General features: G+C 35.4%; 1 protein-coding gene across 1 annotated transcript in view; it reads right to left on the reverse strand.

Annotated features, from left to right (window-relative positions):
• Positions 1-3,171: 3,171 nt before the first annotated feature.
• Positions 3,172-18,540, reverse strand: part of SLC17A6 (solute carrier family 17 member 6) — a 31,794-nt gene continuing 16,425 nt past the window's right edge. Inside the window, exons 4-12 of the mRNA XM_013959297.2 lie at positions 13,405-13,519; positions 12,376-12,463; positions 12,190-12,276; positions 11,155-11,297; positions 8,951-9,100; positions 6,308-6,440; positions 5,467-5,577; positions 3,898-4,025; positions 3,172-3,504 (exon numbers count right to left, since the gene is read on the reverse strand). Coding sequence (XP_013814751.1) covers positions 3,172-3,504; positions 3,898-4,025; positions 5,467-5,577; positions 6,308-6,440; positions 8,951-9,100; positions 11,155-11,297; positions 12,190-12,276; positions 12,376-12,463; positions 13,405-13,519 — 1,288 coding nt within the window. The remainder of the gene's footprint in view (positions 3,505-3,897; positions 4,026-5,466; positions 5,578-6,307; positions 6,441-8,950; positions 9,101-11,154; positions 11,298-12,189; positions 12,277-12,375; positions 12,464-13,404; positions 13,520-18,540) is intronic.

An 18,540-nucleotide genomic window follows, 5' to 3' on the forward strand; every position in this document is an offset into this window, starting at 1 on the left:
AAGAGTCAAAGCAGAGGCACAGAGCTAGAAAGAAACATGGAGGATCTTAGGATGGCATGACATTTTAAGTGAAGGGAAGAAGAAAACAACCCCTCAGAGAGGATGCATTTTTAGAAGATAGAAAAGTCAGCTAACTACATAGCAAGTAAATTGGTTGGTGCTTGAAGGTACTTTAAAGATGAAAATAGTTAAATGATGGATTATGTCACAAATATTTTTTATTCAAACATTCTAAAAAAGATTGCAGAACATTTGCCCCCTGCTTATAAAGAATTTTCAAATCATTCCAGGTAATGTTTGTTTTCATCCCCCCAGTTCTATCAAGTAAGGCAAATGCTGAGTTCCCGCTGAGCTGTGCATGGCTGAACAGTGCAGTGGCTAATGGCTGGATTAGTCTCTCCTTTGTTCAAAGTAATTAAAAGGTGTCAGCCTAATAAGAAAAAAAATTACCTGTACTTAGTGAAGGGAAATTATTGAAACAATTCCAAAAGATAAAGCACCTGTAAAATTAGACTGAAAACTAAGAAGAATTGATTTTAATTGTGCTAATTAGTTTTCATTTTCTAACCCGTCCATTTACTACGATAAACACAACAGCACTTTTACAGCCCCTATTTATCCCACTCCTGTATGGTCCAGGATGTTTCCATGGTGACTTCACACCAGCCCAGCAAGACATTTAGCAGTAACTTTGTGTGTTACGTGAGGACCCAGCATCTGATGACAACTAGTCTCTTGGCGAGAAACACTGGGCACACTATTGTCCTGTCTAATGTTTTGTAGCCTTCTGTTCAGTTTGGTGCTTCTGCAGTTTTCTGCTTGGTTCAGGCAAATCACTGAGCAGCAAAACCTTTGTTAGAAAAATTCTTATTTTTTAATGTAGGATTCATTGAATTTCACTGATTCCCATAGAATCTATCTAAGGTGGACAGAAAGTAACATTATCCTCCAGTTAAGTAATATCATTGCAGGAGCAAGACAGGGAACAAATTCTAAGAATAGAAGTCTGTGACAGCTTTTCATTTGTTTTAGAGAATGCTAATCCACACCAGCCCTTTAGCTAACGCAGATTAGTTTCTTGTCTTTGCCAGTTTTGCTGCACTGGCTGGTGCATTGACCCTCTTGCTCCTTTTTCATTCACACCTACTTCACACATCTTTCTGAGAAGAGGAACAACAATCCAGCATTAGGCACCTCTTCCACCACTAATCTGTGCATGGACAGAGGAGAGGCTAGACCATGCAGGGCTGTGGGTATCCAGCATAGCTCCCAGCTGAGACCTACAATATTATCTCCACACTGATAGCAGAATTTATTCCACAGTGAGTATAATTTTAGTCATCTGTGTTAAAGTGCATCTAAAAAAATGACAAGAAACTACAATGGTCCTTTTTATACAAAAGGATAAATAGAGCATTTTATTAACACTTTGCAGCAACAAAAGTGACACGGTCCACATCTTTTTCAGTAAACAGAGCAAAAGCTATGGTCACATTTTACATCACTTTGAGGCACAAAGCAAAATATTTTTTTTTAAGGTCAAGGTATGATTTGCATTAAAAAAAAGGAGAAGAAACAATCCTCAAGTTGTATATTGCAGTAGCAGGGTTTCCAATCACTAGCACAATACAATGAACAGACCAAGAATCCAGAATGGATTATTACATACAATAATAATCATTTGATTGAATTAAGAAATGGATCATTGTTGTCATTTTAGAGTATTAAGAAGTGGTCTGGTGTTGCTAACTTCAGTTTGGTTTGGTTTAATCCCAACAACCCCAAATATATACAACAAGCTAAATGAAGGTTAATATATAGACTAGAAGATTATGCACTTTATAATGCATTGCACTTATTGCTTGGTACACTAATGTTGCAGTCACTGTTGAGTTTTACTGAAAAGACAAGCATGATGCTTGTTGGCTTCTTTCAACCCAACACTAGTTTTTTGCCACTTTGGTTTATTGTGAATATATAAGTTACTCATATTCACTGTCCATTATTATTAGGTTTAATCCAAAGACAAATAAATTTTTATTTCAGGGATTTCTAAAATAGCAACATTTTCTGTAATTACAGTATCTTCAATAAACTTATATCTATGTATACAACTGTGGCACAATGTGTAAAAATATGAAAGCTATTAAGGGAAGAATAAGGGTTAAATTACTCTGTTGTGTCTATTGGCTTCAAAATATTCTGCAAAACAAATACATCCTTTTTCTTAGGGCTACATACTCATAGTAAATTTCTCTTTGGAATTTTGTATAAGACTATATCTTTTTCTAGGTTATATTTTTTTCTCTCTCTCTAAAGATACCAGTACAAAGTTGGAATATACTGCAAATAAAATAATAATAAAGCTTGTTCTTGGTAAAGGGATTTGACAGTCTGCATGAAAAGTCAGACTTAACATTATATATTGTTTTTATACTAGTTGGTTAATGCAGGGAAGAACATGACAATGCCTATAATTTCATAAGATCCTGTAAAGAATAGAAATAAGAATTTGTGCCCAAACATTCAATATAAAACTCCTAAATAATTCCTTTATTCATCACAGAGTAGCCTGCAGCATGTAATCACGATAAACATACAATATGTCCTATTTGTTCTTTTAGGCTTGATACAATTACCAGTAAAGGAAATTGGATCAGTCCCTCCTAAATGCCTAGGACTCAACCCTTCTTCTTTAAGAAAGCTCTTGTCTTAGGCCAAACACACAGTTCCTACATTGCACTGCATAAACGCATGTATTTAACACAATCTCTTTCAATACAGTGTAACAAATATATAAGTGCATTTTTAATGATCAGGTGATTTTGGCTTTCTAAAAAGAGTATTAGATGTGTCAACTTAGTTGCTTAGTTGTGCTTTAATCCTTAGTTATGAGTTTCAGCTCATATATACTGTAAGTATCTAGTTGCCTCTATAGTTTTGACCAGTAAACCCTTAAAACTCTAATGTTTATAGAACAAATATAACCTAATGAAAGTGATGACATGTCACAACTCATACAGATTGCACTTTAATGGATTTTTTTTTTACAGTAAGACCTTCCTGTTTGATATGTGTTTACATGTTTATACCACATTTTATTTCTGTGTGCAAACAATCACAATGAATTTAGTCACAAACACTACAAAATATACCCAATATTTAGGTTTGTTATGAATAATCTCCTTCCTTGTAGTTGTATGAGTCTCGTACTTCCTCTTGTACAAATTCCTCTTTTTTCTCCCAGCCATTAGGCCAGCCACCGTTGACCTGGGTTGTAGCACCATAAGACTTGGTGGTACCATAATTTACATAATTCTGAGTAATGTCCCCTGTCTCTTCATCAAGTTCATCTTCATGAATAAAGCCACATTTCTCTTCACTTGTCTGCTCAGGGTCTGCCCAGGGTTGTTTCTCCCCTGAAGCAAATATACCATAGAATATAACTCCTCCATAATGAACTAAAGCAGCAATAAGGAAGACATACTGCCATTCTTCACGTGTCTGTAAAAAAGAAATTTGCTAGATCAGACCGCTGCATAGATTGCTCTAAATCTTCTGAGCTCAGAGATTTAAATCAGGCTCTGATGGTCAGCACAGACTAAAACATTTAACTGTCCAGTTTCCAGTTACTTATATTCATCATCCTTTGAAAATCACTGTCTAAAGGTTAATATTACTTCAGTATAATTCTGTTTCTTATTCATTAGCCTACAAAAGCATTGATATGCTGAGGATGCAGTGAAGCATGCTTCAGATTTGCAAGTTCTGGATGCTATTACCTGGAGGTCTCCAGACCTTAATACAGAATTTCTGGCAAGTTGTTCAATAGGAAGGTCTTTTTCTTGATGCTAATAGTATTAAACTGAAAGATTTGAAAACTGTATTGCAGTTTACCTTGTTCTTTGTCATTGCTCCAACAATTATAGGGCAAACCATTCCAGACAAGGTCCCGACTCCATTAGAAATCCCCATTAAGATGCTGGCATACCTTGGGGCAATGTCTAAATGGTTGACATTGAAACCTGCAATACGAATGTCAACAAACGTTCATACCACAAACAGAGCACTGCTTCAGTTCTGAACTGAAAAATAAGGCTATCACCTGACAATTTCATTATGACATATTGTGGCTCTTTAACTGGATTTCTTTTTCTCTGAAAGGCTTAAAAAGAGCCCCTCTGGGTTTTCACTTTCTTTTAAAAATATACTATAAAATGATACCAAGTGTATTTTCTTGCCAAAATGGCAGTTAAAAAAAAAAAAAAGTCACAATTATGACTGCGTAGGGTAGAGAACCCAGAAGATATGCAGGCAGTGGTAAAGTTCAGGTTTCCCCAGTGTCATTCACGACCTTTTTATGGTGTAAATAACTTGCCGAAATGCTGAGTCACCACTTCGGCAGCTTGCGCCCCTTTCTTTGCCTGTGGGCCGTATTTTTCTTTTTGTCACACAGACCAGCAGAAGGAACTTGCTGTTCTTGTGGGGGAAGGGAGGATGAAGGGATTCACCCATCATTTATTATATTTATCTAGAAATGACTTAATAATTATTTTTTAAAAATATTTCTTTGTTTCTTTGCATTTCCAACAGCTTAACTCTTCAAATTTGCTCAGTAACAATTCAAATAATCTTAGAAAAAAACACATGGTTCTATGAAGTAGCAGAGCCCATCGTTCCAGAAATAAGCAGATAAGTCAGTGAAAGCAGAAAACAAATCTTCGGGTACTGAAAAATAATAAAAGGGAAAAGGCAGGTGATAGGATATGGATAACTCTTTGATAAAGTACAGTGTGCTTTTTAAGTGCTACAGAAAAAGCATGATAACTTGTAGAATAAGTGAAATTAAGAAATGATTTGTTGAGGAGAGTTTAGATGTTTGGCACAGAAGAAAAGAGAGCTTGTTTTAGACATAAGGAACCAGCATGGAAGAGGATACTAAGATCACAGTGGGAAAACAAGTAAAGGCCAGGTGACTTGTGTTGCAAAAAGGGAGGATATATCAGCAGGAGAGGGGAATAGCTGGTTTTTAAATTAAAAAAATGCTAGTTATTAGGTCGCAAAATAATAAAAAATGCAACACAAACAAAAGAGTAACCAATATGTAGTGGAAAAATGGTAGAATATCTATGTCTAAACAAATACATGTCTGTATTTAAATATTGTTTTAGAATATCAGTCCATTTGTATTATACATTTAATTTTAAGAAAAATCTAGGGTGTACATTAGCACCTCACTGAAAAAAATGTCTAGTTTGCTGCAGTGAATATGGAAAATTTTGAAGTATTTGAACAAAAAAAATCTAATACAGAAGATGTATTTATTGCTCTTTCATTTGGAATAATCGCAAATATCATTTGGAATTCTGAGTTTTATGTTAAATTATTGTCAATCAATAAGAAACAAATGAGATGTTCCTTCTCTTAAATCAAAATAATTTACTAATAACAGTAATATAATCTTACCAGATATGGCGAATCCACTAAAGCCTACAGCAAGCACTAAGAATGAAATAGCCACTCCTTTGCTATGAGAATATCCCACCACCAGAAGAAGAGTTGCTTCCATACCAAAACCTTGGGAAATCATAAAGAAAACTGGATATCAGATTTCATTATCTCTCAAAAATTGCAAGCCTTAGGATACCACATTTCATAGGAGGACAGAGTGGCAAAACATCACCTCGGAGTGAAATAAAGTCAGGCAATTCTTTTGTCCCTAAAACCCACAAGTCCTTGCTGCATCGGATAATTCTTCTTTCATTGTAAGCTAACTTATTGTTACTTCCTGTCAGTCTGAAGGTAAAATAAAGGGTTGTGATTAGGTTATCCAGGTAGTTCCCCTTGATCCTAATGGGTGTACACACTTAACCTGCTCATGAATTTTGAAGTTGTCATCACAGCTGAGATTCAGCTTGTGTAACTGTAGCATCTTAGCAATTAGGTATTGAATGACAGTTAGTTTTCTGGGCTCTCTTAGCGCAGATGGAGTTTACAGGAGTACCTAAGGCTCATTAAGTAGCTAAGGGTAAACAAATAACACCCCCCCCCCCCCCCAAAAGCTCATCTGCTTCTTTAAGTGCCTAAGTGCCTTTTTAAATACCAAACATGGGTATTGACATTGGGAGTAGGAACACCTGTGTTTACTCTTATTTAGTAACCACATCTGTAATACCCAAGAAACATGCAAAGTATTACTTCATATGTACATAAAACCATGCAGTTTGTTTGTTTACTGGGTATATAAGATGCTAGGTGGACATTGACTCTATACAAGAAACTTTATTAATAAAATAGGAAAACTTACCTCCACAGTTCATTATCTTTCTCACAGTAGTGGTTGAAAGAATCTGTTTGCTTCTTAAAAAGTCTGCAATTTGTCCCCCAATAGGCACAATAATTGTCATCACTAAATGTGGCACAGCAGATAAGATACCCACCTACAATAGGAGTTAGAAATCACAGAGTATAAACTGTAAGAAAATATTGATTTCTCAGTTTCTGAAGCAATCAGCAAGTTGAATCATTTAATTGATTCTCTTCAGTTTCAGACTATGTGTTAAAACTAAAAATCTTGTTTGCTTTATTAAAAGAACAAAATTTGTGATCTTAACTTGTCATTGTATTTTCTAAAGGACAGCCAGACTTGTTAAGAATCTCTGATGCTATGAAACTTTACATTTATAAATTGTTTTAATTGTTTATATTTGATCAAGTGTTTTTTTTTTTTCTGACTGATGGCCACCTTACACTTCCTTTTGAGAAAATTTATGATCAAGTGTGTCTAACTGAAGTGCTGCATTTCTCTTGGTGATGTGTTGGGCATAGCTTTGCCCAGAAAGACTAACATGCCTAGATGTGTGAGGCCTCTGAGAGATTCCCCGTGGTTCATCATCACTTGCACGATGGCCATTTGCCTTTGATTTCTGAACATCCAGCAAGCTTCAAATTCTATGTGGGCAAAGGATACATCTGAGAAATTCTGTGTGCAATGAAAGATAGTAAACTAAATATCCATAGATAATATACAAAATGCTATAGATACTAAAAATTAAGACATAGTAATTTTGCAGTGACTGTCCCAAAATGTAATAACATATTTGAAGACCATTCCTTAAAAGCAGTACAGAGTATCTGTGAGCATGAAACGAACTGCCACCTGCTATCTCCTGACAACATAACTGCCTTGCAAATAGTCTGCTTTAGCATGCATGACATTTATTCAAATAAGGAATTCTGGATTTTGTGTATACCTGAAGATGTGCTTCAGCCCAGGTTTGCATATTTGCTGTCTGTGTCAGTCTGGCCTGAGGTGCGTCAGCATGCAGTGCAGATCACATATGTGGAAACTATGTTGTGACAGCTAGCTTCACGTTAGCAGGTGTTACTCCAGTTGAGTCAGATATTAACTAGGAGATAACTGTGGTGTTCCAGTTACTACTGTGAGGAATTCCTGAGTAAACACTAACTATTAATTTTGTGACCGTGCATCTCTGCGGCAGATGAAAATTGACCCTGCTGCCATTGTTTACACAGCTCCAAATTTCTTTGAATATATTCTTAGAAAAGTCTTTTAGAACAAAATGATCAGATTAATCCTATAAGGCACGACCCTTCTAATTGCATGTGTAACAGGTAATGTTTCAAACATAGCATAACTTCTTAAAAGAACTCCAGCTAGATTTCAAGTTCCATTTTGCAGAATTCTGAACGCTCAATAGACTGGTTTAAAGATTCAAATAAATATACTACTAGATTTACATGTTTGCTTTACTTATCAAGAAAATACACAAACATTCTTGTTGTTTACCAATAAATGTAAGAACATACTGATTTTGAACTAAAATTTCAAATGTTTCATTTTCCATCATGATGCAATTATCATGAATTGTTTAACTTTTTCCATTCCAATGTAGTACCATATGTATAGAAACATCCTAAAACCAAAGCACCAGTTCAAACCAACTCCATTCTTTGAAGATTAGGATATTTATGGGAGAAGTCCAAACCTGATCCTTATTTCAAAAGTGATTTCTTTCATGTGATAGAATAGACTATAGATCTGCACTTAGATCTGATCTGAAGGCTGGAATTCTAGGACTTAATTTTTTATCTCCATCCCATCTTTAAATGCAGGATATCATTACGTAATTGTGACAATATCCCATAATACTCCTACACTTTGGTAGCTACTTAGAAGGTTCTAATTGTCACTTATGGCAAAATTTAGGGTCACTTAGTACCTCATAGAACAATATCAAAAGAATACAGGAGTTTCAAAAGCACTTTAACAAAAGGGAAGTTATATTTGTGGAAAGCTTAATATACACTCTTGAGGTTTGTTTGCATCTATTCATATTCCCATTAGGGGTCTGATCCAAAATTCATATGAACTGCCTGGAACTTTTGATCATCCTTAGGTCTCATATTTTGCCACCATCTGTTTCGCTTCCTCAGTAAAAAAGGAGATGCAGTTCTTGCCACATTAAAGGAGAATGTAGACTCCTATCCTTCCTAAAACCAGGTGGCTGTGTTCTGCAAAGTACACCTGGAAAAATGCAACTACTTCTCCATATTTCCCCAGAGTTTTGGTAGCACCCTGTGCTCCCTGGGGTGTCAGGAAGAAGTATAATGCATCTTTCTATACCTTTCTAATACCTTGCATGGTCAGGTTTCAAGCACCCAACTGAAGGTGTTTTGAAATATGGCCCCAAGTAGATCATCACTAAGTAATAGCATCCTGCCCTCATCTTCCCCTATCAACTAGCTTTTCATTTTTGTTATTTCACTCATATGTACTGACAGTACAATAACTGGTGGGATAAGATTTAAGACTTGTAAATCCATGGTAAAGATGCAGATCACTTATCTTTCCTTCTCCTGATAAAGACCACAAACATGACTGATATTTACTTTTCTAAGATAAAGGCTTTATGTTATTCTTACATACCTTGCTTATTTCAAATCCAAACACTTCCTCAAAGTAAGCAGGCTGACTAATAAGTAACAAGTAAAAAGTCCAGCTTCTACAGAAGTTTGCAACAATTATTGCATAGACTGGCATAGATGTAAAAAATTTTCTCCATGGAGTCTTGTATTTCTGAAACATAAAAAGGGGGATCCAGTTAATATTTTGATCACTATCAACTATATATCTTCTCTTTTCCTATCTGTTATTTTTACCTATACTCCAAGAAACACATGTATGCGCAACTTTATGTACTTGTGTTCCAGACTTTAATTGTCATAAAGTGCATGCATCGATGTTTGGATAATCAAGATTTAATTTAAAAACATAAGCAAGTAAAAACTGACTACAAAGTATACAAGTGGAGAAACCCAGTTACTTAGCTGTATCACTTGTTAACATTCTTGTACAAGTGCTGTCAGTTCAATCCCATTCAGTCATATAAAAATGAATATACTCAGGCCAAAGTAATGTGTCTTTAAAAGAGAATGTTGTTGTATCTAAGGCAACAGTCAGATTTTACACTATAAGCACACAGTTTCATCCAGGTTTATTTTAAGCATGTATTTTAGCATCTAAATTTTAATTCCAGCCCTGAATAATTCTTTTTACCAAGTCTCAGCTGAAGCTGTTTGGTCAATATGTTTTTGGCTTGTTTTATTGTCTTTCTGAAATGAATTGCATAGTAAACAAAAAAAGATGACAGATGGACAGAACTACAATCCTGCTGAGTCCCTGCACCTCTTCATGAGCCCAGGGTTCTGTCCATCTGTGCTGATCCAAGTGCATGATCCAGCCCCAGATGAGTATTTGAAAATTACTTCAGCAGTGTTTCAGGCTAGATTTGGTCTACTATGCCTTGAATACTGGCATTTCTTCAAAGAAGCCCAGCCCAGTTGATAGGTATTTGCAATGCCTTGTATACTTATTAAATTGCATTGAAGAGAGACAGATTAAACAAGACTTAATTGTTGAGAAACCAGCCGGAAAAGCTGACTTGATACTTTGGGAAGAATTTCAGCTTGAGTATTTCAATAGCAATTGAACTATTAATTCAAACTAATTACTTCCAAAAATGTTAAATTAAAAAGCACCCCAAAAAAGTAAACAGAAAACATCCAACCCAAACTAGAACTATGCTGACTTCCTTTGAAATATCTCATTACATGTGAGATTTTCAAAAGCACCTATAGCCGTAAGAAACTATAAACATTGCTGTATACCATTATATATCAGTCTGGACGCTAGCTCAAGAACACCTAAAAATGTCTGTTGTCAAAGAAGTGATTCTGTTAAGCATTTCCAGCTTCCTATTTAATCTGGATAAAAGCTTTTCATTAAGAGGAAATTAGATTATTAGAATGGTTTCTAGCATGATTTCAGTCTGGACCAACTATCCCTCCCACAGGCAATTGCTGGTTCATGACTTAGTAGAGACCAGAAACCATTTACAATGGGATGTTCATGTGCAGCCACCCTGTCTTAGTGGCTAAAAGAATTTAATAATATGGTAACAAACAATTGCATGCCTCTTTGTCACAGCACTGTGCATATATACTATACATACTAATATATGTAAGGTTCTTCTATGTCTGTTCCTCTGAGTTTGCAAGGTAGATGGAGTGACAGCACTGGATCTTGGGGAAAAAAATACCATCAAATTTACCAAAACTCTTTGTTAATTTTCAGAGGGAGAGGGGGAAATACAATGGATCTAGGTTAAATAAGACACAGTGATTCCATATTTCCTTTGAATTTCAGTAATATCAAATGACAGACGCATTGATCTCAGCCTAATATGTCTAGCTGACTAAGAAAGCATTGAGTTGGAGGTAGAAGCAATGAAGAATGCCTTGAGAAATCAGTGAAAGGAAGGTCAATGACAGCTGATGGAATAGAAACTTCGATATGATTTTCTCACTTGCTTGAAAACAGTTTCCCACAGCCCTTAGCTTTTAGAAAGAGCAGAGTTAAATTCCATGAGTGATCCTCTAGAAGACCTGGAACCTGTATTCTTTTTATGCGGAAGCAAGATCCACCCAGAAATCCATCAGCAGATTTCAGATGTCCCCTCCCAAGTTCAGTTGTTTAAAATATGCTTTTCTATGTTAAAGTAGGGTGTTTAATTTTTTTATATATATATTTTTTAATATCTCATAAGAAATAAGTATGAGTAATATTCTTACTTCCATTGCACCTAGGAGGTTGGCACTCTCTCCAATGCTTTCCTCTATATATCTCCTTTCTTCATCTGTGATCGTAGGATGCGCTGCGGGACTCTCATATGAAACCAAAAGCCAAAACATATACCAGACTATACCAAAGCTCCCTTTGGAATGGAAAGAAAGACTTTGAAAAGAAATGTACACTAAAGCAGCAATCAAGGAAAAATTCTGTGGCTAATTAATAAATTTAAATGGCAGTTGTTGTTACTGCTTCTCTACCAAGTCACTCTAACAGAGAGACAGATCCTGCAAACAGTACGTGTACAAAATACACGAACAGCTGGACCACAGTGAAGTCCTTGTTTCATCTACAGAATGACCTCTCTGTAAGGGAAGATTCACTGATATCTTTACAGCAATTTGTAAAGTGCACTGCAATGAAACAGCTTCTATTTCATTGCAACAGACTATAAATGAAGTTCCATTCTGCTTTACGTCCTTGTTGTAAGGGCATTGCACTAACATTTTTACCGGCAAAGTACAAGATTGTGGCACTGTTTTCAACATAGTAGTGCACTTCCTGAGTAGTTTATTCATTTCGTATAAGGTTTACCCCTAATTCACATCAATTTTGTGCTGCAGAATAAACTCCTTTGAGGCACTGTTTTCCATCAGTGTAAGTCAAGGTAGCACTAGTGTGAATAGAGTTATGTATGAGGTCTTCATAGCAGCTAAAAATCAGGACATTTTACTCAGGGCAGGTACTTTTACGTTCATATAAATGAAAGAAAGATGTTACATGATCTGAGATTCTACAGAACTGCATAGCTCTTTTGCGCTACTCATTCTAAAAGTAACAAAGGTTTCGCTGTGAAGTAGCTTCTGTTCTTGTTTAATGACATTGCTCTCCTGCTCTCCTTTAATTCCTGTTCTTTCATTTTCCTTTTTCCTGGACTGCATTTTTAGCTTCAAAGGTCTTAAGAGTAGCTTTTACGTTTTTAAAGGGGTAGAATAGAGTCATACAATATTGGAATGAGATGAGCAAAAATGTCATACCGTACACATAGAACACAGAAGACCACCCGGTATATTGAACTAGAATTCCCGCTAAAGGCATTGCAATGACAGCTCCTGCATAGGAACCTACAAAACAAGACGTGTGAATGAAAATGGAAAAATAATCAGTCTCAAAATATTGTATTGTTACAAGTGAAGGAAAGACAAAGACAGAAGGTTGCTTACCACAAAAGGAAGTGGTTGCTAACCTACTTCTTTCCAGTGGAGGGGCCCACTTGCTCCAGATGCCATGGCAGGCAGGGTAGGTGACCCCCTGGGGGATTGGCATTCCACATGTTAGCTAATGCTGATCAATCAGGCAATGCATCACCTTTGTATGAACTTATATTTTAAAGCTAGTACAGACATTAAACATGAAGATACCTCACATTTCTATAGCAAAGACTGAGCACAACAATAGAAAAATTCCAATTCCTATGAAGTTGGAATGTTGGGGTTTTTTACATCATATATACATTAAGGATTTTTGAATCCTTAAAGAGGCCTTATGAAACAGATATAAAACATAACTATCCCCCTTTTTTCCCTGCCTTTTCAGGAAAGAATAGTGAAGATGAAAAAAAAAAAGAATCTTAATGCACAAGTATCAAGGTCAAAGACAGGATCAAAACACAGATCCTCAGGAGTCTTTCTAATGCTGGGCTCATTTCTTCAACCCTCAGTAAATAATCTTGACTCTTGGTGACCTTTTAGCATTTAAAATGTGGTACATGAAATACATCCATGTATGAATATATGAATAATTTTTCCATTGCTCTAAAATCAGAAAATAAAATCAAGGTGAGCTTAAAAATATAAGGTTGTAAGAGAAGCTATCTTTGTTTCTAATAAACCTTTTTGAGCACTTAAGGCAAAGAATTGGATGTTAGTTGATGCAATTTTAAACCAGTTACATTTTAGGTGTCCCTTCAAAAACAGCTTTCATTTTAATGGTAGAAAAACTACAGAAACATCTTGCAGCCTTGAAACCTTAGAAAATGTAATATGAAATATACAGTAATTTTTACAAAATTCATACTTAATTATTATGAGACCTGCATTGTTCTATAGAAAGTTACATTTTTTCTTACTTTTTGAAGTTTTGATTCCTATGCAAAATTCTGAAAACAACTTTTTGCAAATGCAAAAGGCTTTTTTTGCAAAAGCTAACAAACATTTATCACATTTACTGGTTATTTTATACTTTTTCCATACCTCTACAAGGCCCTGCAAGATCCTAACAAAGATGACACACCCATAATGCACCCTGGCTGCAGATGGTATTAACATATTGAGGGAGGATGTCAGCAATATAGCAGCACCAAACACTCTGCAAAGGTGGGAAAAAAAAGGGAAACAACTTCAGTATTGTTCAAATTGACTTATTCCACATATGTTCACATATCAATATAGATGTATATAAATATATGTTCTTTATGTAGGAATATACCAACCACTGGACTGGATTAGTGTCTACTTCCATGTCATGTAATAACCTCTCTGATGAGACCCAGACCAAACATGGACATATCCATATATTTAGCATTATTTCCTAAAGAAATAAATCTTATGCTATCACGGGTATATATCTGACTATCCCTTTATATACCCACTCTTTAGTTAATTTTCTAATCTATTGGCCAATTTCAACCAAATCTCCACTCTCTAGAGAAATTAGAAATCGAATCCCTAAATGTTTTGATAGAATAAGTGGCTGAGTAAAAGAGAGAGTCGTATTAGTGCTTTAATTGTAAGAAAGTGGCAATGTGCACTCACTTCTTACAAAACAGTAGAGAATCCACTTTTATAAATGCCAAAACAGCAGGAAAATTTTCAAACAAACAGAGCTATATCTTCTTAGACACAAAAGTCAGTAAATCTGGAAATGCTTATCCATAAAAAACAAATCATTCTTTTTGCAGGTCTTTCAGGGGTTACTTGTTTAATATTGCTGGTTTTGACTTCAACAGCATCCTAGGGATTGCTTTGAATAGAGCACATTTGAAGGTCTAAACAGATATGTGAAATGATGATTCTTTTTCCAAATTCCACTGTTTTGACTGAATTTTGTATTTGATTTAATAAACATCTACCCCTTGCAGGAGGATGCCTTTTCTCCAGCATTATTATATTCTTTTTTCATGTTTGTTTATTCCAATATTGTGAAACAATCTTTTTTTCACTTTTCCTTTCACTGAAACTATGCAACATTTTTCTCAGTTTTCCTTTCACAGGAACTGTGCAAAGGCATGAACCCAGTAGCAATGCCTGGCCACTTTCTTTATATGAAACTATGTTATGCTAAGATAAATTCTGAAGACTTCTTAACATATGGCATCATGATATCTGATGTGGAACTGATTTGACAGAACCTTCAACCATAGTATGTGTTTTTTAGAAATTGGTACAGTGCCATAAGTTAGTGAGAAACAGACCTTAGGCTAAAGAAACAGAAAGCAGTGATTAGTTTCAGAAAGAAACTTCTTCCCCAATATATCTGTGTTTCATATTATGTGTTTAGAACTGCAGCCTGATACAAATCCTTAAACAGCAAATAGAAAATATCCACTTCTAAAGTTCAACAAATATTAAAAGACAACGTACAGAAGAAAGCCTCTTGGACCTTCAAGGAAGCTTTGCTAATTAGTTCTAAACCTGCTCCCTTTATTGTGCTTCCCTGTGATTCTCATCTCCTGCTAGACAATGTCTAGCTGCCCATGCAGTGTTCTCCTGGCTTTGTTTGGCAGCGTGTTCCATGTATTTACTGGGACTAACTAGTATGTGTGTTTGTGTTTCACCGTGTGAACTATTTTGGCCTGAATTCTGTATTTAGTCTTTAATTTCTTAATGTACAAGTTTTTGTTTTATAGCTTTATGACTCAGTCCAAAAGCATGAGCAGTTCATTTCCTTAAATTTTAATGCCCACCCCAATATGTTCACGTACACCAAAGTAATGTCTTATTTTTCATTTGCTTTTTTTTTCTTTATTTATAAGTGAAAATAGTTTGGGACTCACAGGAATTTGCTTGTGATTTTTACAAATGCCCTTTAAAAATAAGATGTTCCTTTCCGTGCATTTCTGAAGAGCAATAGGCCATAACTATTCTAAACCAAAATTCTTCTATAAAATCCTTGTTTGTTCGTGAGCAAGAAGAAAGGACTGTTTGTAGTTTTGAAGCCTTTCCCATTTCAGTTCTGAATAGCTATTTAGCCAAGCATGTTACGCAGCCATGCATTTTTAAGTTTGTGATTGGCATAGATTTGCTTGACTAGATTCTTAGCTAGTGTGAATCAGTGCAACTCTTTCTAAATCACTGCTGTTAAAATCATGCTAAGATGGAGAGAATATTAGAAATTGCCATCTTATAAGGATGAGATTTACAAAACTGTTTATGATATGTAATTGTTTCTTCAAGGAATTTTACTTCTCTCTCAATTCTATATCTGAAATGAGATTCTGTTTGCCACAGTTGAAAGTTGTGTTTCCCAGAATAGCCTTTGTTCTCATGTTCACCAAAGAGAAGCTGTTTTCTTGAGACTGTCCCTTCTAGAAGAGAAAGGAAAATGTAGTTTAAAGAATGATTGCAGGCACACATCTTGCAAATGAAAATTTTGCCTGTATTTAGACATGCAAGTAGGAATAAATATTTAGGTACATTAAGGAATAGATGATGAAATAATTCCACAGTGTCCCTTGCATGTCACTTATAAGTCAGTTCCTTCTGAGAGCTATGTTTTATTGGACCAACCTTTTCAAAATCAGATCCGTTATGATTTTTATTCCAAATGTATATGGACTTAAGGGTAGAATACAGTAAAGCTAAATTATGATTCTTGTCAGAAATGGCTTTTTTATCCTTTTTCTTGAATGCAGATTAAAAACAGTACCATCATTTTAATGCATTGCTATTTTGGTGAGCTAGTTTCCTTTATAACTCTCACTTCAGAGTAAATACATCTTCCTGCATTTCCTTTGCATCTCTCAGTGCACATCCATGCATAAGCAGATCACTGATTTATGAATTTTATCATAAGACTTTCTCTTTAGTGCTCTTTTTTTTCTTGTTACAGTTATTTCTCCTCCACAAATGCTAAATTCTTCCTAAGAGTATTGTTTGTTCTGCTTCTCAAACTATGCTCATTTGCTCATTTGTTTAGATATAGAATTAAGCCCAAGCATGTGTTAGAAAGCACAGCTGCAGTAGCTCTAGAAATATTTTCCTCCATTTTAATATTTACTCAGATATTCATCTGCATAAATCTGATGAAAAGAACTGATAAACTGTGTGTATGTTAAAACCATATTTTTCTTGAAGATCCTTTTATTTCCTTAGCAAATTGACAGTATGTTAGGTTCCACAGTTATATTTATTGCAATTAAAAATATATTCAGTTCATTTTGGGACAAACATGGTTCATCTGTTTAAAACAAGCCTTTCAGCCTTTAAGGACTGTTTGTTCCTATCCCACACTGCACTGCATTTTTTATATATCTATCTGTGTGTCCTCCTGATGTTCTGAGGTCATCATGAACAGATAGCACCTTCCTGTTGAACTATTCACTTACGTCTAGGTTTGCCCCATATTGGATACATCCACTTAAAGCTGCTTCATACCTCGAGCACAAATATCAGTGGAGTTCAGGTCTCTATATTATAGAGTGAGCCAAGTTCTGCTGTATGCTGCCTCTTGGGTTCACTGTACCAAGCCCAAAAAATAAGATTAAGCCCAGCTGAGGAATGCCATGTAGTTGTGCAGTTGAATTGTTCTTTAAAGCTATCCAGGAAGGTATATTTCATGTTGGTCACACTCCAAAACCCATAAAATGCATCTTAATGCCATGTGACAAATTTAAGAGCTTTAGCAGGTTGAAGGTAAACTCCAAGGAAACTAGAATATACCACAGAGCAAGAGCAGGAGAGGCCAAGGGCATTGCCATCATTCTCAGCCCTGACACTAAGAGGAGATTAAAATGACCTGATATGTCTTCAGCAGTCCCTAGACTTAAGGGAAAATTCCTTTCTGACCTCAATCAGCAATTAGTGTAACATATAGAGAAGAAAATAACCATATGTAGAAGAAAATAAATGAATACAAATAAAGGTAGTATGTCAAGGAAGGAAAAAAGTCCTGGCCCTCAGAAATGAGCAGAAGAAGCCTTGAAACAAAGAATTATGCCTTGCTTATCTGCTTCTATTTATAGACTCAGTAGACTCAGTCCCTGAAGAGAGAACCTAACACTGTTCTTCAGTGTTTTACTGACATTGGCATTATGTGAAGGTCACGAGCTGTGACTTAGTCCGCCTGTACTACAAGTAGTAATAATAGCAAAATCATATTTGACTAAGAGACGTTTGGGATGGGAACAGCGGAAGGAAATCTCTGACAGTTCAGGAAAAAGGCTTAGAATGGAATGAAGTTGCAGGAGAAATTAATCTTTTGGGGTTTCAATCCAATTGGCTCATTTTTCTGTTTGGGGAAAAACTGAAGAAAAAGAAATACATTTATTTTCATCTCTGGATTTCTAATCTCTGCATCTGCATGGCTCCACTATTATCAGCTGCCTTTTCCCAAGCAATTGCTTGGGCAATGCATGAGCATTCTGCACAGAAGTGCATTATCAATATTGCTACTTGGCTGGAAGAAGTGCTAGCTCAAAAAGGGAGTACAGAGGCATGTCAAATGCTGAATGCCAGAGGGGTGGCATACTGGGTTATGCATATGATATCTGAAGATAAGGAGTCCAGGATGGCAGCATCCTTTTACCCCAAGAAATGGGAGTGAAAATTGCTGCAGTGACTCCAGAAAGCTAAATCTTCTTTCATGTGTGTATGGATAAGAGTCAGTTCCTCAGCTGTTAGAAGCCAGTGTATTTCTATTGATGTCATTCTTTAATATGATTGACAAATGCTATGATTAACTGTGTCTCTTTATTCTCTGAATAAAGTGATCAAATTTCATGAAAAAGAAACTATTATGAAAACCAAATAATATGTCTGACCTTAACTAAAGTTTGTCCTATATAAAAAAAATCAGAAGAGTAACTCAGTATGTTCAAAATAGAATTTTTAGATATTTATTTCAAAGGGAAAATTCTTTAGGTTTAAGGTGCTTAAATGTATGCTTTATAAATGAAGTATGAATGACATTTCATTAAAATCCAAAATAATTAAAAAGTAGTAAGTATTGGTCACTGAGGACTACAAAACAAGATTCTAAATATTTTTCATGGAATTCCGTTAAAAGCTATGTGGTCATAGAAGGTTTCAGTTCACTCTTCATGATAATCTAAAAAAGTTTTCACTGGCCTTGATAGGAAATTCATTCAGGACTAACTGAATATTTTTAGC

Source organism: Apteryx mantelli, chromosome 4 (genome assembly GCF_036417845.1).
Source record: "Apteryx mantelli isolate bAptMan1 chromosome 4, bAptMan1.hap1, whole genome shotgun sequence".
In the NCBI taxonomy this organism is placed as follows: domain Eukaryota; kingdom Metazoa; phylum Chordata; class Aves; order Apterygiformes; family Apterygidae; genus Apteryx; species Apteryx mantelli.